Consider the following 26,282-nt stretch of genomic DNA (forward strand, 5'->3'; position numbering starts at 1 on the left):
GCTGGGAGGGCATCTGTAGGATCATGCTCCTGCCATGGAAAGCTTTCCTTGCTAAAACATCCCTGTGTAATTCCAAGCAGTCTGGGACAAAAAAAGCTGAAAAAACATATGTAGGAAACCTGCATGTGGGATGTGAATATCTGCCAAGCCAGGCAGGAGTGTGCAGGGATGAGTAATGCAGCAGGGCAGAGGCTGTTGCCCTAGCTGGTCCAGCAGCAGGGAGGTGCAAGGGATGCTCTTCCCCCCATGGCCGGCTGTGGTTTTCCCTTTGCAGGGTAGAAGGGAGCCTGCAGGCAGCGCCAGCCCCAGCCCAGATCATCCCTCTGGCCAGGGTGGAGGTCAGCACCCAAAGTCTCCAGGCATGTGTGGCTATGGCAGAATTTGCTCGCCAAGAGACCAAGAGCATCCAGAAAGAGACCCAGAAACTGAGCTCGGCTTAGTCACACAAATTGGCCAGGTGGAATATAATTGGTGCTGGGAACTCTCAGTGCCTTTGCTTCCATCACCCTTCACTGGAGGTGTTCAGCCATGCCTGTCACTGCATCACTTTTCACTTAAAAACTGACCTAAAATCAAGACATTTTAAACAAAAGGGTTAAATATCTCCCCTCCTTTCTCCATCCAAACTCAAAGCAATTAATTTTGGACCTATGAAAGCATTGTTTTGCCTTAATGCCTACCAAAATATCCTTGAATTGCTGTTTTGCTTTGATCTCCTTCCCAAGCCCCCCCAACCACTGGTCCCACTGCACATCACTCTGTCTGCACATTGCCCCCTCTTGCACATTGCTCCTGTTCGCACATCACTCTGCTTGCAGGTTGCTCCAGCTTGAAAACTGCTCCTCTTGCACATCACTTGTAACGTCTTGTCTCTTCCATTTGCTTCTATTGCCCTCTGCTGGGGATTGTCAAAGGGAAGGCTGATCCCCAGGGCAGTGCCTTCTCCTCTCCGTCTCCCTCTGTAATTTCAGGGGAGCTGCAGAGCCCCAGGCTGGGGTGCCAGCACCATCCTGCAGCAGTGAACCCCCGTCACCACTTACATGTCCCAGAGAGGCAGCTCTTGCCCACAGCACTGCACACCCGCTCGTGGGCATGGCCAACCTGGCACGTGTCCAGCACATCCGCCACAGAGGATATGCATGACAGTGAGCAGACACTGGAAGGGTTTCCAGGACATGTGTGTTGGTACACAGACATGTGTGAGATACGAAGCAGCTTGGCTCTGTTATTGCATCTGTTTGTGCACAGCTCAAAAGCTCTGTGTGACCAGAGTGGGGCCAGACTTTCCAACAAGCTCAAACCAGGATGGACAGAGCTGGTCTTGACCATCTGCTCCTGAAACACTTTGCTCCATGCAACCTTTGCATTTCAGCCGGTGTCAACAGGGGATGCATAGGGTGGTTCACACATAAAACAGAGGAAAAGAGGACATTTGGAAGGGCCATACTGGCAAAACCAAATCATTTGCCATAATCACCAGTAAGGACCTTCAGAGACCACCCAGGTATGGTCTAAGGCAGTAGCTGAACCTACAGGGCCTTTCGTTTCAGCAAGAAAGGATCCAAGGGAACCAAATGGCAATGAAGTGTTGCACTGAAGTGACATTAATGACCTTTGCTGGTGGGGAGAAAGGGACCTGCATCAAGTTGGCTGATACCTCAAGACTGAAGAGTGTCAACAACACCAAGAGAAGACCCACAAAACCCTGAGGACCACCATGTGCAGTACAAAAGCTCAGGATGTGCCAGCAGCAAGAAGGATTTCTGCTGCAACCTGGGAGTATCGCCACTAGAAAGCCTGGAAGAGGAGGGCAAACACGGAGCACAGGCTCATCTTGTCACACCTGCCATGGTGAGAGCTCCGGCCAAGCCCCTGCTGTGGTTGCGGTGACAGCAAGCTCACACTATTAGGGCCTGGGAGCAATTTGAGGGAGGCAAAGCTGAACACAAGTGTCCCACTGGGGCCGTGAAGCAATCTCTCCAAGCCCAGGCAGAAGCCCTAAGATGTGATGCTCCACTGCAGAGATAACCATGCCCCACACTGGGCTGCCACCAGCCAGCTCAGAAAAGGAACAAATTGGCAGCATTCAGAGGAATATTCTTCATTTCCAAGCATGTCATTTCTGTCCTCTGGCAAAAAGCCCCCCGCCCAGCTGCTTAGCAGCTTTTGCATTTTATCAGGTTGAATCCAAGGTGGAAAAGGGGAGAGAAGAAACTGGAGACCAGTTTCCTTCAAGAACTGGAGGGATTTCAGCAGCAGAAAGGTGCTGTGGGGGCAGACTGAGGCTCTCCTATGCGACACAGGGAACAGCACAGGTCTGTACCCCAAGATGGAGGAAAGGAATGGGCCAGCAAGGATGGGCTGGGGAGCAGGAGAGAGGGAAGCTACCATCCTGCCAGCCCTCGTAGAGGGTGTCCTGGAGTCCCCTGAGGATGGACAGCTTCAAGGGGAATTGTCTTTCCTCCTTCAAAGCAGTGCCACCTCCCACCATTCCCCAGTCCCAGCTGGACCTGCTTCTCCCCAGCAGCTGGAGAAAAAGTTTGGAGAAGATTGGCACAGGAAAGAAAAGAGGGAAAAATAGCAGCAGGTCTTTGGGCACCAAGGGGATGGAAATGAAGGTGGCTTCAAGATTTCAAAGCCACCCCATGCATCTCAGTCACAGCCAGCACTGGACAGGCTGAGGAGGGGAGATAGGCACCCACCCGGCAGTCTCCACTTCCAGAAGTCCTTGCACACCCACCAGATTACAGATGATGTAGGAGAGGAACGCCTTATATCAGTTAATTCGCAAAGTGTAATTAACATCTGGGCCAGCTCTGTGTGATCCCCAGCTGCTAATGAAGCATGGCACTGCTTTAATTCCTGCTATGCTGCACCATCTTCTTATTAAATCCAGGAGTAGGTTCCATCACATTTCCCTTAAAGGGAAAAAGGAAAGAGAGAGAAATGGAGCCGGATTTGTCTCAATGAAATATGATAGATTAGAGTTTGCAGGATAAAGAAAGTAGGAGTGGGGGGAGGGCACAAAATGTGAAATTTCGTAGGTGTGTGCATGTGCACAGGCATGTGTATATTCTCTTTCACAATGACCTCCTTACGCCCCATCCATCAGCCTGGGGTTGGCTTATTCTAACTAGCAGAGTCTTTTCTCGTGTCTAACAGGCCCATCAGACACAATCTGCATGCCAATTACCAGAGCAGACCCCCTGATACTGAAAAATGGAAATTAGCTGTCAAGCAAAAAACGACATCAGCAAGCTGGGTTTGGATTGCCTGCGCTCCCCGCTCGCTCTCGCTGCCGCTCATATCCACATGCACTCTGCTTGGCGTGCAGCCATGACAAGGGAGCCCCCGATGGAAAAAGTAATCTATAGTAATAATAAAATAAAAAATAATAAAAAAACCCAACCCAACTAGCATATTTTATTGTTATTCACATTGGTTGCCAACATTCATGGCACAACGCAAAATTCACCAGAGGGAAAGAGCTAGCCGGAGGAGGAGGGGGGAAAAGAGTTGGGATAATTGTGTTTTCATGGTGGGTAGATCAAGCAATGTAAGGGAAGGACACAGGGAGGAAATGTTACTGTAAGGGCAAACCGAATCAGGTCTGGTTCCTCTGATGCTCCGGGGTGGATGTACACCAGCAGCCACAAGGCTGTAGCACCCCCAACCTGCCCACTGCAACTCTGGCATCTGCTGCAGGGTGGGACAAATGCCACTGCAGGGGACGCACACTGCCCAGGCAGACATTCCTGAAAATCAGAGTGGGAGATGGGTGGAAACGCACTGGCCACAGCAACCTACCTGCAGATTTTCCTTCCAAAACAGGGACATCAACAGGCTCCCCACAAAAAATGGCAGCCAGGCGATGCTCAAGCAAGATGCCTTGCACAGGCAGGAGCCAGCAGCCCTTGGAGGTGCTTGGAGAGCTTTGCCAGGAGCCATGGGGAAAAGGGGAGCCGGAGCTAGGTTGGTTGGTCCTGAAGAAATATTTTGGTGAAAAATGCACCAAGACCCAACTGTAAAGCCAAAACATCTGCATCCTGCATGCTGCTGACCCATGATGGAAAGGCAACAGAGGAGAAATGCAAGGGACAGAAGCTGGTCAAGAAGATGCATCGCCCTTTGCAGCAAAGGGCTGAAACAGTGCAGGAGGCTAAGGTCGGGGGGGTGCAGGGTCACAGCAGGAGGAGGATGATGATGACTCTCTTTAGTCCATCTTTGTGCTGGAAGAAGCCTGCAGGGCAGCCCCTTCACACTCCCCGCCAGCGGCTGCATTCCCCGGGGGTTGCAGCACCACAGCTTGACGAGCATCACTTAACCTGCCTCCCTGCTCCATAATAACCTCATACATCAACCGGGAAGAGACTGCAGAGCATGGCTAGAAGGGCTCTGCTTCTACATCCAGCGTCATTATCCCAAGGCCCCTTGGCTCAATATGCAAACGGGCTGCAGGTCCCCAGGGTGCCCAGGAGGAGAGTGCCCTGTGCAGCGGACATCAGTTATTCCTGCGCTGCCGCAGCGCAGGCCCAGCCTGACACCTAGCGGCACTGGGCAAAATGGAGTGCTCCAGCTGGTGGCAAACTGGGCTGACTGGGGGCCCTAGGGAGCCCAACACCCACCTCTGCTCCTGGCATGTCTCAGGTGCCCGGGGATCTCTTCCTGCTCTTCGAGATCATTCAGCAGCAACCTCCCATCCCAGGCAGCTTTCAGAGGTACTCACTGTCTCTGTCTACATCCAGCCTCTTCTTCCCCTTCCAGGTGCCCAACCTGATGTGGTGCTTAGCCCCATTTTAAGCAGCCAGGTCCATTGTCTCACACCTACAAGGGGCATCCAGCACCTGACACACTGGGCTTCTGGGGTCCCCAGCATCACCCATGGAGATTGCGGCCATCTCCTTCCTGCCCACTCTGGGAGCCCTGCCTCACCTCCACTTTCTAATTGGTGCCATTGCCCCATGCATCATGAGAGGGACATGCTTCTCCAGCAACAGGACATCTGCTGCCTACTCAGGCTCCCCGGGGGGCTCTCGCTGCATGTGGCATGGATGTAAACCTCATCCCTTCTCCCCAGCCACCAGCAGCCCCTTCTCCCGAGCCACCACAGAGCAGCACCACAGCAAGTGGGGACTCTGCAGGGTCATGACAGAATGAGCCACCCACAGCCAGCACCAAAAACTGGAGTCCCAGGGACAGGTGGTCCCACTGCTCCACTGGACTGGCCAAATGTTGGAGCACAAGCTCTGCCTTGGGATGGCTTTTCCCTGGAAAGGAGCAGTGGGATGGAGGGGAGAGGATGGGACCATCCTGGAGGAAGGAGATAACAGCAGAGACAGAGGCAGTCAGGACTGGCAGAGGGTGTTTTGCTTAGAGAAGGCTCAGCCCCATGCTGGCTCCCCCAAGGCAGGATAACTTGCATGCAGACCCTGGGAATAAGCAGGACAGGCTGAGCTGAGTGACTCAGTTGCTTTATTGACGACCCCCAGCAGCCCAGTCAATGGGCTGCCTCACTCAGTGATGCTGCGGAAGGACTGGACAGCGGGGCTCACTGCTCCCCACTCTACAGGTTTGCGGTACTCCCCTTTGGGCAGCAGGTACTGCCTCCCCCGGTAGTTGGGATGTTCGTAGAAAACCCAGACGCCCTCCAGCACTCTGCAGGCATGGACCTCACGCATGTGCCACTCCTCCATGATGGAAGGACAGTCTTCGGTGGCTTCGAACATCTGCCCGCCAAAGTCTCCCTTCTCAAATACCTGGATGTGGCCCTGGCCTCCACTTGGCTAGAAAAAGGGGAGAGAAAATGGCAGAGGCTGGAGGGAGGCACCAACATATCCCCTGGCTCTGATAGTTGCCAGCAGATAGAAGCAGAGCTGAGGCACGGTCAGACCCATATCGGGTACAAACCACCCCCCCCAGCACACCAGGACAGGGCTGAACAGCTCCCGTCAGCCCCCAAAAGCACAGTGGGGAGGCAACCGGGGTTAGTCTTGACCGAGCATCATGTGCAAAGAGGGCACAAAAGCACTGAGCCAGAGCAGAGCTGTTTCAGCTCAAACCCCCACCGCAGCCCCAGTTTCGCAGGGAAGAAGGCTACAGGGAGGGATAAGGCCAAGACAGCAAGTGTTGGGCTCTCTATCCCAGGCAGCCTGCCCATCCCACTGCTGGCTTGAACCCTTCAGCCACTCCACATGAGCATCCAGAGAGATGGACCCCCTCCACTCCCCGCTCCTCCAGGCAATGAGGAGTTTAATGAGCTGGTGACCCCAGCTGGGTTGTATTACAGGCAAATGTAGCACATGTATTTTCCACTGTGATTTGAAGCGCTGCATTGCCTGAAGGCACTGCAGCAGTTTTAATCTGCAGCCGCCTGGACACCATCTTCCCTCGCCTCCCCCATCTGCCCAAGCCCACTCTGCCAGCCACAGCCGAGCTCTGCAGGGTGTCTCGGATCTGTGCTGCCGCTGCAGCTTCTCCAGGGCGCTCTGACCTAACACCTGCACGCGTCGGGTCCCCATGCAACCTCCCCAGGTGCCAGAGGGGAAGTCAGGCACCAGGTGGACCTCCAGGATAAGGCCTCGGCATTTCATCCCGATGGAGGAAGCTGTGTTGCTGTTATATCTCCCACATGTTTTGGTTCCATTCCTTATGCCAGATCAGTGCTCTGAACTGGCTAGAAAATCTCCCTGCCCTATGTAAAGGGATTTAGACCTAAGGTCAAACCCAGAACAGGCTGAAAGTGGCGTTAGACCTCCAGACATAAAAGCAAAACCCCTTCTCAGCTGTGAGACTTGCTCCACCCAATGAGTAGCACAGCCATGGATTCCCAAGTCAGCGATGCACAGATCACCAGCATCTGCCCCACTGCTGGCAAAAACACAGCAGCAGCAGCACTCAGCATCTCAACCCCAATCCACACTCCATCCACACTCCCATCCCTGCCAGTTTTAAAGTGTGCTTCTCCCCATAGGCTTCTGTTCCTTTCTCCCCTCCAGCGCTTCCACAGGGTGTAAAAGCTGCTCACTGTCAACCTACATTTATCCCATCTCCTGCTGGTGGAAGGACAGGGGCTGCCAAGGGCTGCAGAGGCACCTCCCCATCATCAATTAGGAGGCGATGAGCACAGTTCCTGCGCTGCAGCAGGGAAACTCACATTGCCCTGTGCTCTCCTAACAGCAGGAGACACCAGGCTGCTCCAAGCATGCCCAAGGATGGCTTCAGGCATCCCTCCCACTCCTGGTCACTCCAGGTCTGCTCCTGGGGCTGTTCTCCCCATGCCCAGAGGGCCTTGGTGATACTAAGATTTGGTTCCTATATCAGAAGGGAGCCCTGGCTTGCTAGAGAGGCAAACAAACTGCCCCTCGTTCTCAGTGCTCCTGCAAAATCTACATCCTACTGTTACAAGCCTTGTGCCCACCATCAAGGTTTGGATCCGTTGGAATCACACAAGGGCGAAAGGCAAGACACAAACCTTGGAATGACCTGCCTGGACACTGAAGTCCCTAGAGGAACATGCAGATAAAACTACGCTGCTGTTCCTATGGAAACTCACCTACAAAGCACTCAAAGGGATCTGCTTTTTCCCACTGCAGTCAAGAGTGGAAGAGATTTACTTTCTCCACTCACCAAACACCTTGCCATTCCTGGAGCAGGACTGCGGGAGCAAACCCCTTATAGCCATCCTCTCCAAGGGAGCTCCTGCAGGTCCCCAGGAAGATGGGGGCCACCCACAAGCATGCTGAAACCCTTTAATGATAGCTGTGTAAATTAAAATGTCCCTTGGGAAGAGGTCACACTTACTATCTGGATGGCTTTGCAGGAGCTGAGGCGGTCGTTGAGGCCCATCCAGTGATGGTAGTCAGGATACTCCCCACGCATCAGAATGTACATGTTCCCAGAAAAGTTTGGCCTCTCATAGGCCACCCAGGTGCCTCCATCCACCCGGATGGAATTGCAGCAGCTCAGGTAGGTGTGAAAATCGGGGCAGTCGCTGTCGCACTTGTAGCAACGGCCTAGGAAATTCTTGTCTTCATAGAAGGTGACCTGAAACACAAGTAGAGGAAGGAAAGCAGGGAGGTTCCTCATCCCCCAGCACATGCCTGCATCCATATTCTAGCCACATCACCGTGTGAAATACCTGAAAACAGAGCCCTCAAGATGTCACAAAGTCATTGAGCCCAACAGTTGAGCTGGATCTTCCGCATCCCAACTAACCCTGGCAGCCAATTCACCAGTCTGGCCCCAACACCTCCAGCTGCCACCAATGTCTTGCCCTTCCCAGCACCTAGTTCTGTCCCAATCCAACCCAAAGCTCCCTTGGTGAAGTCCCTGTCCTCTTTGCAGCAAACACTATTAATACATTTTCCTCCCACCTTCTCTAGATCAGTAATTACTAAATTATGTCCAAGGGAGCCATAAGTAGTCAATCATAGAATCATAGAATCGTTTAGGTTGGAAAAGACCTTTAAGATCATCCAGTCCAACAGTTAACCCAGCACTGCCAAGTCCATCACTAAACCATGTCCCTAAGCACCACATCTACACATCTTTTAAATATGTCCAGGGATGGGGACTCAACCACTCTGTGGAGTAATTGCTAGAGGTGACTTGGACATTAGACTTAGATTTACGATTTCAAGAAAAACACAGCATTGAAGAAGCTGCCCAGGTGGTATGCAGCTGGAATTTATTCCACAAGAAATTCCCTAAGCCTGTAATCTTGGATGTCGCAACCCAGGGGAGCCTGGTGTGCTGATTCTAAGAGGAACTGCCCAGGGGGTGGAGTGGTGTGGAGACATCACAGCCAAGCCTTGCGATAAGGGAACTCGGAGGGGCACCATGGAACTGATAAGCTGCATAAGTGATACCCTGAGTCAACAAACTGTCATGATGTTGACAAAATGCTGTCCTTTTGGTAAACTTTGCTCATTATAATATCATTATAATACCAAAACACACCTCCATCCCAAACCCTACCTGCCTCCAAGGTGAGACCACTCCTCACTGAGTCTGCGCTCTGAATTTTTCTGAGCCTGTACCTTTAAAACGAAGCGAGAAAGTTTTACACCAATCGTAATAAAGTATGTATGACTAGAGTCCCTCAAGCTCCACCTGAAAGGTAAAAAATAGTATAAACTAGCCTGAGAGAGAGGGGATATTAGGGAAGATACCATCGTGTGCTACTCTGACCTCTGGGATCAGTCGATGGGCTGAGCCTCTCTTCCCCCGTATCAGGATGCCTTTGGGTAAGAATCTAACACTTGGTTATACCAAGTGCCTCCCCGGGAAACTTAGAAACCTCTATAGAGTCGCTTTTATGTCTTCTGATACATCTGTATTATCCAAAGCTTTGGTATTTGCATGTGCCTTGCAGTCAGTGAATTTATCGCCAGTAATCCAAAGAACCTGTGTGTCTGTTGCTTTAATAAATTGCTTTGATTTATTGGTCTTGCCGTGATAGTGGTCATTGAACGCGACCAGACGCTTTAAGTGTGGCCATGATAATTCATGCAGCACGACTAGACGAAAGGTGCCTACGTTATTTGTGAATCCGTAATCGTGATAGTTCAGTGTACTGAATGCGACCGGACTTACAACGATAAATTGGGTACCTTCCAAAGCCTCTCTTGATGCAACACACTTCCCTGGGCAGCCTGTTCCAATGCTTGACAACCCTTTTGGTGAAGAAATTTTTCCTAATACCCAATCTAAACCTCCCCTGGTATAATGGACTGTACTAAGCAGTATATTGACCATTTATACTGGCTTACTGAGTGTTTGCAGTTAGACATTTACTGATAAGGGGGTGGTGAGGTCTCTTTCCTCCTGGGTCACAATCGTCTAGCCCTGTGATCATTCCCACTCTAACAGTCCACAGCTTACTTTCTCAAAAGTCAATGACAAAAGCTGGACATCACAAAAGCTTTACCAGTGCCAAGAAAAATTAAAGGAGCACTCCATGTACATGGTGGATAGCACAGTTCTTTGGACATCTTAGGACTGCATTTGCAGTTTTCTGCTTTGGTTGCTGCAAGTTTGCAATACAGCTGACAAATTTCCAATCCATCACCACATTTCTTTCCCAAGAGCTGCTCTACAGCCAGGCAGCTGACTGCAAAGCACTTTGCTTAAGGACACTTTTCCCCTACTTGATCACAACCTGTTTTGAAATGATCTTGAGAGCTGGTGAGCAAATCCCATTCCTCTTGCCCAAGGTATCACCAACCCAGCTAGCCCTGGAGAGATGTCGCATGCTTTCTTCAAAAAGCCCTTCATGGAAATATTGCCAAGCTCTAGACCCAGACCAGTCCTTTGCACAGCCCCATTTTTAGATCCTTCCAGATGACAATTATTCATCAAGAGCTGCTCTTTGCAATAAGGGTTCCCAAACCATCATGTCTATTTTGACTATATCCCTTGCTTGCTTATGATACTGTGATGCCAGACCATGCCAAAAATTGCATTAGTTTGACATGAATCAGTCTCAGTAGATCCCATTCAGCTGCACCCAATCACCATCCCATCTTCCACCTTAACAGGAGTTTGATTACTTTACTCCAGTGTCTTCTAGAGCCTTGCATTGAATCAACTGATGTGCAAGTTGATTGATCCAATGCCATTCATACTCAAGACAGCATTTCACCTTTTCCAGCCTTCCAGTATGGCATCAGCCCCATACATGCTGCTGAGTTATTTGGTAGCATCTGAGATTGCCTCAGCCAATTCCCCCAGGTGCTCTGGAGAGAATTTTTCTGGCCGCAGTGATTTAACATCTAACATGCAAAACTCTGTAATCCATTTTTCCCCATGGTTTTTCCATAGCTTGAGTATTAAGATATACAATCACATTTTGCTCCTAGCTGGTTGTACTTCACCTATGTGCTTCGGCTACTTGTATTGATCTAATATCACTGCTTAAAAATACTGTTCTTTGTCACAGTTTCAACCTAGGAGATAGACTCAAATCTAGGACAACCTGTTCAGTATTTTTTTTTTTTCATTCATTTTGTGTTGAAAAATAACTTAGTCACAGTTTTCCTAGAGCTGGTTGGTCAGTGTGTCCCACTAGCCTGACCAGGTATCTGGGGAGTTGGATTAATCATGCCAGAGGATTTATGTCCTTGGTCTTGTGGCCTGTTAGTAGACCTTTATTAGAATAATGTTATCTCCCTCACATTTTCCTCTTACTTTCAGGAGACTGATCTCCCATTACAAAGCAGTCAGCACATACAAAGCAACCTGTCCCCACGTCTCTCCCTCCTGAGCAAGCTCTTCCCATCTTCAGTGCAATGGAGAGTTGGGAGATCATTATCGTCTTTCCAGCTAGTGAATAAAGGTTGTAAAAGGTGTGCACTAAGACATCCAATTCCTGTTTTCCCACACTGCTACTCCTGGGTAGTTAACCATGCTAGTCAGCCCTTTCCAGCCACAACCTTGCTGTTGTTTTACAGATCCTGCTTCTGTATATTTGTCCCTAGAGGTACCACCTGAAAAATCTGCCAGTATGTGCCCAGAGGCAACATTGAAAGCCCTACTCACTAAGGTTTGGCAGTCACTCACCACCAGCAATCCTCTTCTTGAAGCCAGTGGTCAAGGAAGCCACAGCATCCCTGTAATACCCTCCACAGGGTGGTACACAGGGATGCATCTCTTCATGGCTCAGCCATTACCCTCCACTCGGACAGCGCATGCGCTCTCCCCCTCTTCAACCTCACTCCCTAAGTTCTGCAGCACCTTCTGATCTGCAGTCCCACTCCTGTCCACACAGTGAGCATCCAGCACGATTGATGATGAACTCTGCCCAACATCTGTAAGACCACAGGTCTGGTCTCCATGCAGGCAGCACCCCTCCCGGGCAGAGGGATGCCTCCTTCTGCCTTACAGCAGAGCAATTGGTAGTGGGAAAGGAACACATCTCCGCCACCTCTGGTCCTGGTTCCACATGAGCTGCCTTGATTTTGTGGCTAGCATCCAGCAGAATCAGCTCCTCTTGCGATGCCCTATCACAGCAACTCTGCACGAAGTTGGTTAAGTTGGCCTTTAATTTCGTAACAGAAAAGCTCATTTGATGTTCCTTCCCCACCCAGCCTAACACAACTGAACTTCAATTTGGCAAAGCTACCTGGTGTTCCTAGGAGGCTTTTTTCCCTGTACTTATATGGCTACAAAGCCAAAGAAATCCAAGAGCACATTAAGGGTATGGCCATTCCCACAGAACAGTGGCCCACCAAAAGCATCGTTCATTGTTTTATTCTTAGACCATTTATAGGAAGACTTAAGGAGAGGGCTCCTGCCCACCCATTCTCCCATCACAGCCCTTTGCACACACCCTCAATTCATTTCAGACCTTCACACTGAGCGCTTCTCAGCTTTCCTCCAATGATTCAGGCACAAACAGAGCAGACTGATAATGACAGGTGAATTACAGATTTCAGTCTCAGGTTCATCAGTTCATTTCAGTCGCATCTTATTCTGATGCGAATCATCTTCCTTCAGTAAAGCCATCAAGTTGCTCTGCTTACAGCACTAACGCGTTAACTGCTTGCTGCCCAAACTTTGCTTTTTTGGGGCTTACCTGGCAGATAACAGATTTGCCATAGCAGATCTTCCTTACGGGACTGTAAAGCTCTTACTCCCTTGGCCACCACATAGTAGTTATCACATTTCTTCCCAACAGCAGCTCTGTTAGAAGGAAACTTGTAAACAATAACTGTAACCAATAACAAGTAGTGCCCACTGCTTTCTAAGAAAGCAGCATGGAGGCAGTGATTCCTTTCTAGGGCAGACCACTTGCCTAGGTTGCGGGAAATAGTGTTTAATTCTCCTTCGGCCTTTTCTTCTCCCTGCAATGTGCTAGGCAAGAGCATGGCACACAGAAAAGATCAGATTTGCACTGACTTAACTCCTTTTGGACATTTTGCTGCACCACAGCCGCACATAATCGTCTGCAAACTTGCAGACGACACCAAGCTGAGTGGTGCGGTTGACACACCAGGAGGACGAGATGTCATCCAAAGGGACCTGGACAAGCTGGAGAGGTGGGCCTGCATGAACCTCATGAGGTTCAACAAGGCCAAGTGCAAGGTCCTGCACCTGGGTCAGGGCAACCCCCGATATCAATACAGGCTGGGGAATGAAGGGATTGAGAGCAGCCGTGCAGAGAAGGACTTGGGGATACTGGTGGATAAAAAGCTGAACATGAGCCAGCAACGTGCGCTTGCAGCCCAGAAGGCCAGCCATACCCTGGGCTGCATCAAACAAAGCGTGGCCAGCAGGTTGAGGGAGGGGATTCTGCCCCTCTACTCTGCTCTGGTGAGACCCCACCTGGAGTACTGTGTCCAGCTCTGGAGCCCTCAGCACAAGAAGGACAAGGACCTGTTGGAGCAGGTCCAGAAGAGGGCCACCAAAATGATCCGAGGGCTGGAGCACCTCTCCTATGAGGACAGGCTGAGAGAGTTGGGGTTGTTCAGCCTGGAGAAGAGAAGGCTGCGAGGAGACCTTATTGCAGCCTTGCAGTACTTAAAGGAGGCCTACAGGAAAGATGGGGAGAATCTTTTTAACAAGGCTTGTTGTGACAGGACAAGGAATAATGGATTTAAACTAAAGAAGAATAGATTTAGACTGGATATAAGGAAGAAATTTTTTACAATGAGGGTGGTGAGGCACTGGAACAGGTTGCCCAGAGAGGTAGTAGAGGCCCCATCCCTGGCAACGTTCAAGGTCAGGTTGGATGGGGCTCTGAGCAACCTGATCTAGTTAAAGCTGTCCCTGCTCACTGCAGGGGGGCTGGGCTAGATGACCTCTAAAGGTCCCTTCCAACCCAAAGCATTCTATAATTCTATGATAATTAACAAATTTGCTGTAGCATGCTCACAGGAGACATGGCTTTCAGCAGGGATAAAGGCAGTATGTGTTTTAAGTCTCTTCAAGTGGACAGGAGACTTGAGCATGAATCAGTTACATTTCCCTAGCACCTTCTTTATGCACAGGTACATAAAGACTGTACGACTGCAATCTGACAGCCACCAGGTTAGAAGGAAGTAGCACACCATGTTCAGTTTCTAAAGACTGCTCAGAAATAGGCAAATCACTTTGAGCCAAGAGCACAGCCAGAAGGTGCAGAGAAGCAGAGACTGAATCCAGATCTTCCATAGCATCAGCCAGTGCCTACAAAACCACACTGCTTCTGAGCCCTCTGCCCCCTTGGGTCTTACAGTCTCCACAGGTTAAAAGGAATGTAACCCAAAAGCAAAACTAATACAATGGAAAGATGTATGTCTGTCCACAGCCTCTTAACAGTTATTTAACATTTCACAGGAGAAACTGGCCACTGGCTCAAAGTTCTCACCCTCCTTTCCTAGCTGTTTATCCCTGCCCAGTCCCAAACCTGCCTGCAACAACGTCTGCCTGACCAACCAGCTCAGCTCTGCTAACTTCCAAGACTGAAGAACACAGCATTAGAGCTGGATCCTCATCTGATGCACGTCACTCTAGCTGAAGTTGAGCTTTCTGATCTACCTCTTTCTCCAGTTTAAATTAATCTCTGCCGATTCCACCAAATCACAAAGCCAGTTCGCATCTCTTGGGGAATGCTACTGCCTTCGGTGCTATGGTCATCATTCAGCCGTCTTTCTGTTGCAGCACACCCTTTGCTCCACCATGGAAGGGGGGATGTGGTGGCTGCCACTGGTGTTGGGAAACCTTCCACAAGACTCTGCTCTCCAAATGTAAATTGTCACACTCACTGCTGGCACAGCAGCCTCCGCCATCAGTTTACAAGGCATCAGGTCCTGGTGTATTTTAAAATATCCCCTCACCAGTCACTGTGTTTGACTCCATCTTCTCACAGAGCCACACCTAGACAAAACAGCCAAGATCTGGGAAAAAACAAGGGAGGGCTCAGCTCCAGCTTCCCTCCACTTGAGGAGGGACTTCAAGCACCTCCTCTTGCCGACAGACTGACAGAGGGCGAAGCTGTCAGCAGAACAAAGAAACCAAAGTTTCTCCACAACTTATCCCTGATAAATTCTGTACTCCTAGCCAGAATCATGACTAGGCTGCAAATAAACTTACCTTGGTTCCAGCTATGGACATTTTGCGTTCCAGCCAAGCTCCCCAGTGCTGGAGGAACATCAGAAGCTGTTACAACAGCCAGGATCCAAGGCACACCCTTTTTATAATGGGCTTGTTTTAAACCAGACAGCCGCTTTGTCATGAGAACAGGATCCAAAAATTGAGTCAGTGATTCCGAGGCTATAGCCTGTTTCCAGAAAAGCAAACAGGATTATGGAATAAAGGAAGGCTTCGCCATCCTCCCTTTGTTACCATTTGCTGAGTCAGAACACCAAAACTCTGCCAAATGCGCTCAAAACACATACCCCCTGCCAAGTCCTGGAGGACAGGAGGCAATTTGGCTGCTCTCTCCCTTTCAAGCATGTTAAACAAGAAGGCATCCTCATCAGCTCTAAAAGCCCATCCCCATTTGTAAGGAAGAGACCCAATATTTATCAGAGAATGTTCCCATGCAGCAAAGGATCCAGCTAGGAAATGGTCAACATGTGCTCAGAGCTGACACCACAGACTTGCAAAGAACAGCCTCTGTGTAGAGGCTCTGCTTCAAAAGCTCCCAATGGAAACATCTGTGCAGCAAAGTGGCTGCATATTTTTATAGCTATGTTGCTCCAGATTGTGCCTGACATAGAGGAAAAGAAGTATGTCTGGCCACACACCCCCAAAGTGAGTGATTTCACACATCAAATAGTAAAGAATGTGCCCAAATTTCTGACAAAATCTGCCAGTGTCACAAATTCAACTCAAAACTCTTACACCACTGTCTGAGGTTTGAGCAAAAGTCTTTCTTTTAGCCACACTCTGGTCCCCTGAGTAGGGAGGATGAGGGTTGCTGGCTTATGTATACCCACAATCCCCCCTGCCAGTGCATTATGAAAACACACCTCTGCAGCTATTCACTGCACCAGCCCAAAGGCTTAGTGAAACAAAGGGAAATGAATTTGGCACAGCAGCGCCTGATACACACAGACCCTATTTCAAATCTGTCAGGACAAGCAGTCTTACAACAGCAACTCTGCATGCCACCCCACGTACACTGCCACAGTTCTCCTAAATGCAGTCAGACACAGCAGTCTGAGACAGACATGTTCAGCAGCATCTTGTCTTCTTTCCATTTTACATGTCTTGAATTATCTAGTGCTGTTGCTTACAGCTTTTACTGCTAGAAAGCTGTGAGGCCACTTAGGGTTGTTTTTTTTTTTTTTTTTAATTTAAATGCTGTCTTATAAAGATCAGAGTCCAACCACAATCCAGGTCCTATTAAAAGGCAACTCAGTAGGTTCACTAGGACATCTCAAAGCTCCACTGCAGTCACTTTGCACATACCTCCTTTAAAAGTCAGTTAAATATAACAAACTCACCTTGTATTGCATCACCTGCCTCCCCAGGAGCCAAGAGAGACCTTCAGAAAAATTTCTAGCATCACAACAACTGTACACACCAGAGTACTAAATGCCCCTGACTTCCTCTCACTCTCAGGTTAGATAGCCCTTCACAAGTCACATACAGCTGCTGTGTTCAGTCGTGCATGCAATTGGTCTTTGCCTATTTTGCCCAGCTCATTTAGGTGCTCAGCTACAAGCCCATCTCTCCAAAACAGGTTCCACTAGCACATGAGAATGGTACTCATTCAAGTTGATACTCTTTACAAGAAATATTAAAGGTAGGAAACAGTGTTTGTATCAAAATGCTGTGCTAGGGCAGCCTTCAAAACCCTCAACTCCATGGCTATTAATAAATTAGCACTTTTGGTTCACATCATTAAGCAGTAAAGATGTTATGTCCCTCTAATAGCCACTGTACAGGTAAAACCCTTTCCCCAGGACATGTGCCAGGCTTATCGGAGAACTCTGTTTTATTGACATTTGTCAAAACAGTGTAAATGTATAAGAAAGTTAATTCCATAAAATCACGTCACTTAAGTGCCATCTTCATATAAAAAAATCCATTGAATTTCATTCATAAAAAAAAAAAATCAAACATTTTTCTTTTTCACATTTATAAAAAACAGTGCAGCTAGCTCGTACCACAAAGATGCAAATGACAGCCAGGGCCCTGTGCCCAGCTCTGCACCAGGAAGGGCTCCTTTGCTGGATACTTGCACACCACTGACAGTAACCATGATGACAGCCTCCCTACTAAAGGATCTGCAACAAGGTGTACTTGTTCATCATCCTCTAGTGACATGCGCTGTCTCAGTTACCATACTGCACATTCCTGGGAAAGCAGCAGTGATTAGAAATCCTAAAGCAGATGGACAAGTCCAATCCACACTGAGGCTGGGTGTCAGGTCCACATCAAGTGTGTTCAGGCAGGATGGCTGCAAAGTCTTAACGAGAACCATTTTCAGTATATTGCTGCCTGTTCCCAGAACTCTGTAACAAAATAGAGGAGCAAATTTTACTCCCAACACTGGCAAAGAAAAAGCAACTCAAAGACTAAAGAAAAGGAAAAAACCCAACTTTCTAATCGTTTGAAACATGCAATGGCAGCAAAGCGTGAGAACGGCTTGTCTCCGGTTTCTAAACCACTTCTACTTGGGAATAGAAAGACACTACAAACTAAGAATTATTTGAAGTCTCACTCGATTCTCTTAAGCAAAAAGTGAGACAGTTAAAGTACAGACATTAATACACACAGCCTTTTCAAAAGAACAGCTGTTCAAGTAAGTTTTTACATCAGATTATGTACAATATGCCTATCTGCCTTTACAGATGGACACAGATGTCCCTGACAAATCAAACAGAACACCTGCAGAGAACAAGGGAGGTGCTGAGTACACAGGGAACAGTTTCAAATTGAAAAGAGGTTTTGACTGCAAAGTAAGAACTAAAACCAAATGCAAGGCTCTTGGGAGAATGTCCACTGAACAGCCTCCTACTTCTTCCACCTCTGCCTAGGCTGTGCATACAAACATGGGACAATTTTTCTAGACAGAGAAGAATCAAGAGAAATAGGCCCTCTACTCACCCTTCTTTTCCTTGTGCTGTATAGGAACATGATGCTATCCTGCTGCCTGCTTGGAGCTTACTGCAGGAGGGACAAGGCTATCCAGCTGCTGACGGTTCCCTGTCTGAACCAGCCATTCATAGAATTTGTTTTCTACCAGCATCTGGAACTGTTTCCTCTGATACCTGAAACCAAAAGAAGATCAGCAGGGAACTGTGTAAAGGTCACATTTATTTAGAGTATTATACTTCTAAACCTTACCGTCACTACCAAAACAACCTCCATATAAATCAGCTGAGAGCTGGGCTTGGTTCGTGAACTGCCTGTACCAGGAAGAAGCTTTTACCAAGTGAATATGACCACAGTGAACCCCAAAAGCAGAAGTCATCATGCAAGCTTCCCCATCCCACTAGCACAGCAACCCTGCTCCACAGGGCTGCCTCTGTTTTACTCTTAGAGCACAGATTAAAAACTGTCTGAAAAGGGAAAAAAAGAATAGTAACCAGCATTTAAGCACTGAAGACACAAAATTCTGTTCTGACAGCATCTGAAAGAAGAGGATGGAGATCAGGGAAAAGAATGTGCATATAAACAACACTCCTCAACTAATTCCCATTACTGATAAATAACTTTTGGGGTGGTTTTTGGTAAGACCAGCAATAACAAGGTATACCACTTAGCTCAGGCTCCCTGTCTCTGGCACTGGTCAGATGTCCAAGAGCAGTACAGGTTCACGGCAGTATTTCTCCAGAATAGCATCCTAGCCATCTGGGATCAGCTCAGCTCCACAATTTCTTAAGCCAAAGGTGGCATGAGTATTGAGTAACTCCTGCTGCACTTTTTTTTTTTTCTATGATCTTATGCAATTCCTTTCGGAACCCACATAAAACATGAACCTTTTCAATGTCCTGTGGAGATTTTACGTGTTTTGGCTTTGAACTCATTCCTAATTTGATGTGCTGATGCCATCCTGTACTGGGAAAAGCAGCAAACCGGCCTTATTCTTTTTTGTGCCACTCAGTTTCAGAGAGGCTCAAGGTACCCAGACTCTTTTTTCAAGTTAAAGGCTCTTCTTTGTACTATCGCTTCCATTTGAGACATTCCCGAGAAAGCAGGGTTCTAGGACAGAAACTAACCTAAATTCCTCCCCAGTGAACGTGAACACAAAGGCAGTTACTTCTTTCTTCTCTTAGGGTTTATCTTCTCCAAGTGCTTTTTATATACCTTGATCTGCTGCTGACCCTGAAAGCCTTTCTGTCTGATTCACTCAGAAAATGAATAAACAGGATTTTATGCTTTTGCAAGTTGTTCCTCAAGCTGTCTTATTGGTCCTGTCTTACGGGGTTTTTACTTTCAGCCTAGCAGGATTTATGTTCTTTTTTTTTTTGCCCCACTTTCCTGATTCAGACAACTTCAACTTCTTGAAAGATGTCTTCTTATTTCTAACATTCTCTTTCACCTCCCCATTCAAACATGGCAGCTTTTTTCTTTCTACAAGTCTGATATCCTGTTTGCTCTAAGCTTCCTAGCTGTCTCCCTAGTTCTTTCCCTGCCTGCAGGAGACAGACATTTTACACTGTCAGCTGCCCAGTTTCTTTTCAGCAAGCTTCTAAACTTGGCACAGTTTCCCCCCTTTTATGAAATAAGCCCCTCTAGTACCGAGCTCTTGCCTCCTGCTGTAGAGGATGTTAAATCTAAGCACATCATCTGTATTACCTCACATTTCTTTAACAGTAAGATTTTGACAGGCCAAACACCTTCACAAAACCCTGGGGTGAGAAGCAGCAGCCCTGGGAGAAGGGAGAACAATGGCTGGAGGGGGAAGAAGCACCTTAGGTGAGGCTGATAGACACAACAGATGACTAGCACAAGGGCTGAAGTTATAACTTTCCTCTCTGCTGCTCTTCAAGACTCAAGGACTAAGAGTTTTAAAGGTTTTTACACCTCTGTCACCACCACTACTGCTCAGCCACCCTCCAGCCGTAGCAAAATCCTGCCCCAGAACCCTTTCTCCCTCCCAGTTTAGAGCTCTTTCAAACTGCAGGCTCCCCTACACTCGGCACAGAGGCACCTGGATTTCAGAAAGGAACAAGGGAAGCAGAGGGACCCCCTCCAAAATAATGAACAATCAAATGGACTAGAACTCCTCAGCTTGGTATGATGGGAAGTGTGGACAGCTTGACCCAAGAGGAGGTTTTCTTATTCTGTGTTCCCCACAGGATAAACCCCTCCAAGATCACTGCTTATCAGCACACAGTTGCACGCCCATTACAAGTCATCGACTGAGCACAGAACAGAAAGAAAATCTATACAGCTCAAGTGCAGCTTAGGGAATAAAAGTTGTTCTCATCTCAAGCCTTTACAATTGCATATCTGGGTTTCTATCCCCATTCTGTACTTGCAAAGGAAGCCAGGTCCTTCGGGTTGCTGCATCAAAACAGTTCACAAAAAGATAAAAGCAGCTAAACTGAAGTCGGCAGAGACTTGTACCCTTGCCCTGGCTGGCTGCAGAAGAAAGCACGTTGACAAATGAAGCAAGGCGAACTTTTTCAGAACTCTGCAACTGGTGCTGAGAAAGCAAACAGACGCACATCAGTACATGAGAAGGGCTAGGACAAGCCTAGCTAGCACAGTAAAAGCTGGGCAGAGGATTTGATGTGATCTGATAAAGAGGACTTTAAAAGCTACTGTCCACGAGGTGATCTACTGTAATGGTCCACATGCACATTCTTAGCTCACCGCAGCAACAGATGGGACAGTATTTTAAAGCTTCAATCTCAATGTAAAGGTTGGGCTAAAAGTAGCCACCAATCAGCTGCAAGCCAATAATTAGCTGACCTGTTGTTCAGGATACATGCCCACGGCAGCACACGACACTGGAAACAGAAGAGAGACAGCAGAGAGACAGTACCCAGTGTGAGATAAGTTGTAAACTCTTACTGCCAGGGTGGATCCCTCACCTCAGCCCTCAACAGTATCTAGGCATGCTTTTCCTCGAGTCTCACAAGGTAGGAAAATGCAATCATGACAAAGCGCCTCCTTCAGAGTTACAATTGTGAGCGTTATTCTTCCCAGTATATTAATAGCAAAGACCAGGATCCCAAGATTGCTCATTACTAGTGCTCTAGAAATGGCATGCAAGACACGGCTCATGCAAATTAACCCATTATTAAAGCATTTTTGTTGAACCACATCAAATGAATCTTCTGTTTGTATGTCTGAGCTTCAACACAGCTCACACGTTCCTGTTCAGACGCAGCACTCACTTGGTCAGGCCTGCCTCCTTCACAGTTTTCTGCCAGATCTGCACCTTCTGCTCTCGCTGACTCAGCGCCTTCCGATACGCATGGGGAAGCCCACCCGGCGTCTCCGTGGTGTCTCCTTCCATCTCAAAAGGAATCACAAAGGTGTAGAAGTCCGAGGGTGGCAGGAGGCGGAAGACACTCATGTCACCACTCTCCTTGCACACCAGCATGGGGCTGTCCCAGTAGTTTGGCAGAGTGGCCAATCCCACCTGAGCCATGTGGTCTTCAAGCATAGGATAATGCGTGTGGAAAGGGGCAAAGCTGACTGCTTGGTTCCCCGAGAGGATGAGAGGCTGGGTAGGCGTGAGGATGTAAAAAGTACAGCCAGTGGTGGAAGAAAGGCACAAACGATGGCAAACCACAATGACCTTGACGTTATCACAGCTGTGCACGTGAACAGATGCCTGCACAGGGCCAAGGACAAAAGTGCTATTCCGGCACTTCTCGATGGTCACCGATCTGCAAAAGAACAAGAGAGCAAGGACACAGTGAGCAGGAAAGAGCAAAACCAGGACTTTTTCACTGCTTAGTCCATCTAACAAGAACTTAGTGCTTCAACAAACTTGCTGAAAAGACGTCTAGCTGTGTTCCAGGAGAACAAAAGCTCACCGGAGAGGAGAGAGGAGATAAATGAAGGACTCATTGCAGCGATGAACTCTTACATGAGCCCCCACCAGGGTGTCCGAGCTCTTGGCCAGCGTCTGCTTGTACACCTGACTCATTATCACCATGGGGAACACCTCAGGCACCACACGAGTATTGCAGGCAATCTTTGCTCTCCTGGTTGTTCCTTCAACTGCAAAATAAAGTTCACCAGTGCATTTAAAATTTAAAAAAAAAAAGTACAAAAAGGCTATACATGATTCCTACAGGGACACAGACATGATGGTTCACTGTCCACATCACTCAGCAATCCCTCAAGAAAATAATCAGCCCAAAACTTCAAGGGTGGTACCATCAAACAGCATCACTTCATGCACCAGTCATACCATCCACTGATGCCTACTGGGCAGGTCAGCAGTAGGCAGCAGTCAGAAGCTCCAGAAGTCAGGGCACATTGAAAGATCAAAACCACTTCAAGGTTATTCAGAGGCAGCCAAAGCCTCCCACAAGCTACAGACAGCCCTGACCTAGGCACCTCCATTGCCAGAAGCCTGCTCCTGAACACAAGACTTAGGTTGGCAGGAAGATACTTAGGGCAAGTTTTATGTTGAAAGCAGGAACTGCATGTTTTAAGACAGTGAAATGCTCCCTCTACATCCCCAAGCAACCTCACTGTCCTACCTAACGCGCTGACACTCTTATGATTGTGCAGCCACAGGAAACAAAACATTCATCTAAATTTTTTTCTCCTAAGGTGGAAATTGCCTTGGCTCCACTGCCATGTCTCCGCAGGCGAGGGGCTGCAATTCAAGGCAAGGAAACCTAGATCAGTAATAAGCTTTGCTACAAACACATCACATTATCTATTCTCTGTGTCCAGCAGTACTTGAATAATGAGGATAGTGATACTGACCTCACTCAGACGGGCCTTTGAAAATAAAATTATTAATGTTTGCTCACAAAAGTGATCCAAAGACCAGAAAAATACACACAGATGTCATGCAGCACCCTCTAGTCCCCCAGACTCACCTCTAAGCTGTCATTTACCCCATAGCCACTAACAGTAGGAGGAAAAAGAGGCAAGACCCCACACCATTGCCAGATCCCTAGTCAGCAAGAGAAGCTGAGACTGGAAAGTTACCAGCTACCTTGCTGTGCCCATGCAAGTTTCTTCCCAGACTTGAGGCAGGCAGTCATTCCAAAAGGGTTTGTCGTCAGGCAAGACCGCAGCCAGCTCTCTATCTTGGGGAAAGAGAAGGCTTTGGAGACCTTTGAGTAGCCGTTCTGCCTGTGACAGGGCTGCCAGAGGGCAAGCTCATGCAGAGGATAGACCATCCTGGATTTGTTCACAGTCCCTTCAATAAGAAAGCTGAGGGCACAGACAGCTTCATAGGACACCAAGCTACTGTGGGTGGAATGGGAGGAGACAGTGAGTGGCTCCCGCTCCAGCAGCAGTTCCAGCATATCCAAGAGGTGGCTCTGCACAAAGGCGTGGTGGTCCTGATCATTCCAGTTCTTAATGGGCAGAAAAACACAGAAGAATGAGGTGAGTCCTCACAGAGCTGACAAGCTCCACTGACAGTATACAATGTATCCTTGCTTACACTTGTTCTGAAAGAGGGAAAACAAATCAAACATGGTGCTCTCTCCTGCTCACTACTTCTGCTGCTCTGCTCTTCCAAAACACAGAAAGGAAACTGGACTCATCAGCAACCTCCCCCCAAAAAGAAAAAGACATTTTATTCTAACTCCAAGTACCAAATATTTCACTCTAGAAAGCAGAAACAGACTCTCCTACAATCCTTCCCACACAAATTCAGCCAGCTGCTGCTGGCAATTGAAGGTAGGAAACAAATCAGTAAGTGACAGTCAAGGTCTTGGAACTGCTCTATTGGAAAATCACTACGTCTGTTCCAGACCTTCAGATATGATTAAGTGCCACTTTCCGAGGTGCTGCCAGGAAAAAGCAGAGGGTCCTTTCTTCATAGTGAGCGGACCAATAAACCAAATGACCTCTGAAAGAATCATTCATTCAAATTCTAAAGGGCTGCATACCAAAAAAAAAGCAGAAGACTGGAATTATGGCAGTCATTAATAAAGACAACCTTTGCTGGCTTGCAAACTGCAGAACAAGCAACACACGACTGTGATTACACATAGGCCTCACCACCTGCAAGGGCTGTAGCCAAAAGGGTAACAAGCAGCTGCAAGCGTCTTATCTAGAGGCTGGAGATCCCTGCCCTGTGACAGAGACCCTCTTGCACCAGACAAGCCTCGCTGCACCATTTCAAAAGGGGGCACGGTTCATATCGGGCATTGCTGAAGCTGGGGGAATCTCTCCCGATCACACAGGGAAAAGCAACACCAGCGGAGACAGCCCCAGTCCTGTCGGAACCAAAACCTCTGGGAGGAGTACAGTGGCAGCCAAGACACACCTCCTTCCTGTCCAGTTTTATATAATGGCTACAGTTAAAAGAAAACATCAGCTTTTAAATAACACTGGATGCTCCACAGCCACCCAACTCACAGCCCCCCAGTTCTCTCACTTCTTTTTTCATTTGTTCAACCTTTCGGTAAAAAGTTACCCAGTCACTATTTTTAATTAGTTCAGTTTGTCCCAAGCTACATTTCACTAGCTCATACAGCTCACAACATCATAGTCGTGACAGAAATCCACTGAGGTTTGCAGCTGGCCTTTATAATGATGTTGCCAATCTACAATTCACTCTCAAATACAGAGCTGCCCACAAGCTGCACTGGATACATCCAACGCACTTCTCTTCTTTCAATATACTTGATAGTATTTTAAAAGGAAACATTAGCATTTCCACATGGTTGATCTACAGCTGAACAACCAACTCCCCTCTCTGAAATATAACTTAATGCTAGGAACCATCCTAAGATCCTAATACTCTACAGTGGATCACGGGAAAGCAGCCTCCAACATAAGGAAAGCTCCCCACTTGACTAATAGAAAAAGCAAAGAGGCAATTGGTTCTTAAAAGGACAATTGCCAAGACTCTCAGAAAACTTTCACAGTTGGTCTCAGACTCTATGAAATGCCTGTGGGCAACTTTTGCTGGTAAAGCTGCAGAGAATACACCAACATAATTTCATTTACTATTGAGCAAAGTATCTCCCATTTGACTCTAGCTTAGACTCTACCACAGGCAGGGTTACACCCTCCCAGGAACAAACCAGCCACTTTTCAACCCACCTCAAGGCAGGACTTTGTAGTTTCCCACAAAGCTGCACAAGGAGAATCCTACGGCCACAAATACCTTATTTTCGCCAGCAGATTTTCCAGTCAGGCTGGAAGACTTGGTCCTGGGGCTGGGCCATTCCTCCCCAATCAGAGACGTTCGCAGAGAGACCTTGTTCACCTGCTGCACGTACAGGAACAGCAGGAACTGCAGAGTGTCTACCGATAGCTAGCCAAGAGGGGAGAAAAACAGGCGTTAGGACGGGCTGGGCTCTCCCCACGCCCGCCCGGCCCGGGATGGGGCTCCTGCCTTGCTCCGCTCCCGCTCCAGGTCGTCGGCGCTGGCGCAGGCCGCCTCAGCCTCGGCCCACTCGAGGCGGCACGGCGGGTCCCGCCGGAGGAGGCTGTGGAAGAGCTCGAAGTAGAGCCAGGCCAGGTCACGGCCCAGCTGCAGCTTCCCGCAGGCGATATGCCGCCAGCGGGGCCACGACAGCCGCGGGAAGCAGCCCTCGGCCGCCCGCGCCCGGGCGTACGCCGCCATCTTCCGCAGGTAGTGGGGACCGAGGCGGGCGGGCGGCGGGCCGGGCAGGGCCCCCACAAGGAACGGCTCCGTCTTCACCCACAGCCGCACCGGGGCCGCCGCCGCCTCCATGGCGACCGCCGTCTGCTTCCGGTGCCCGCCAACGCGCCGCGCAGAGCGGTGGCCGCGCAGACCAACGAGACGGCCCTTCCCTCACAGCGTGGAGGACTCCGCCTGGGCCGGGCAGGTCCCCCTTTCCCCGAGGAGCCAGTTTCGATTGCTCGAGCCAGCGCGGAGGCGGGAATAAACGACGCACCCTCTGACTGGCTGCCGCTGGGCGGCCGCTATGCAGCCTGGAGCGGCGATAGGGAAGGGCGCGGCGTGACGCATTGAGCCGTGATTGGACCGGCGAGCTCAAAGCTGACGTCCTGGCAGGCGATTGGCCGGCGCCTTCAAGCCGGTGGTGAAGTGTGCTCAGCCGATAGGCCAGCGGCATGCAGCGCGCGGGGCTGCGCCGCGCTCCCATTGGCCGGCGGCCGTCCCCGGGCTCCGTTTCACGTCTAATGGTGGCCGGGCCGGGGCGGGCGGCTGCGGCGCTGCGGACCCGCCCGGAGAGCGCTGCTCCCTCTCCCCG

General features: G+C 49.0%; 2 protein-coding genes across 2 annotated transcripts; both read right to left on the reverse strand.

Annotated features, from left to right (window-relative positions):
- Nucleotides 1-5,510: 5,510 nt before the first annotated feature.
- Nucleotides 5,511-15,093, reverse strand: CRYGS (crystallin gamma S). Its single transcript, XM_009487992.1, has 3 exons — nt 15,073-15,093; nt 7,801-8,043; nt 5,511-5,783 (listed from the first exon to the last, which is right to left on the reverse strand). The coding sequence occupies exons 1-3, from the start codon at nt 15,091-15,093 to the stop codon at nt 5,511-5,513; spliced, it is 537 nt and encodes a 178-aa protein (XP_009486267.1).
- Nucleotides 15,094-17,415: 2,322 nt separating this feature from the next.
- On the reverse strand, nt 17,416-25,780 carry TBCCD1 (TBCC domain containing 1). The gene is made up of 7 exons (XM_009487993.2): nt 25,439-25,780; nt 25,208-25,357; nt 23,075-23,441; nt 21,933-22,119; nt 21,285-21,782; nt 18,040-18,203; nt 17,416-17,444 (listed from the first exon to the last, which is right to left on the reverse strand). Exons 1-6 carry the CDS (start codon nt 25,778-25,780, stop codon nt 18,074-18,076), a joined length of 1,674 nt encoding a protein of 557 aa, XP_009486268.2. The 3' UTR covers nt 17,416-17,444; nt 18,040-18,073.
- Between the last annotated feature and the right edge of the window lie 502 nt (nt 25,781-26,282).

Source organism: Pelecanus crispus, chromosome 9 (assembly GCF_030463565.1).
Source record: "Pelecanus crispus isolate bPelCri1 chromosome 9, bPelCri1.pri, whole genome shotgun sequence".
Classification (NCBI taxonomy): Eukaryota; Metazoa; Chordata; class Aves; order Pelecaniformes; family Pelecanidae; genus Pelecanus; species Pelecanus crispus.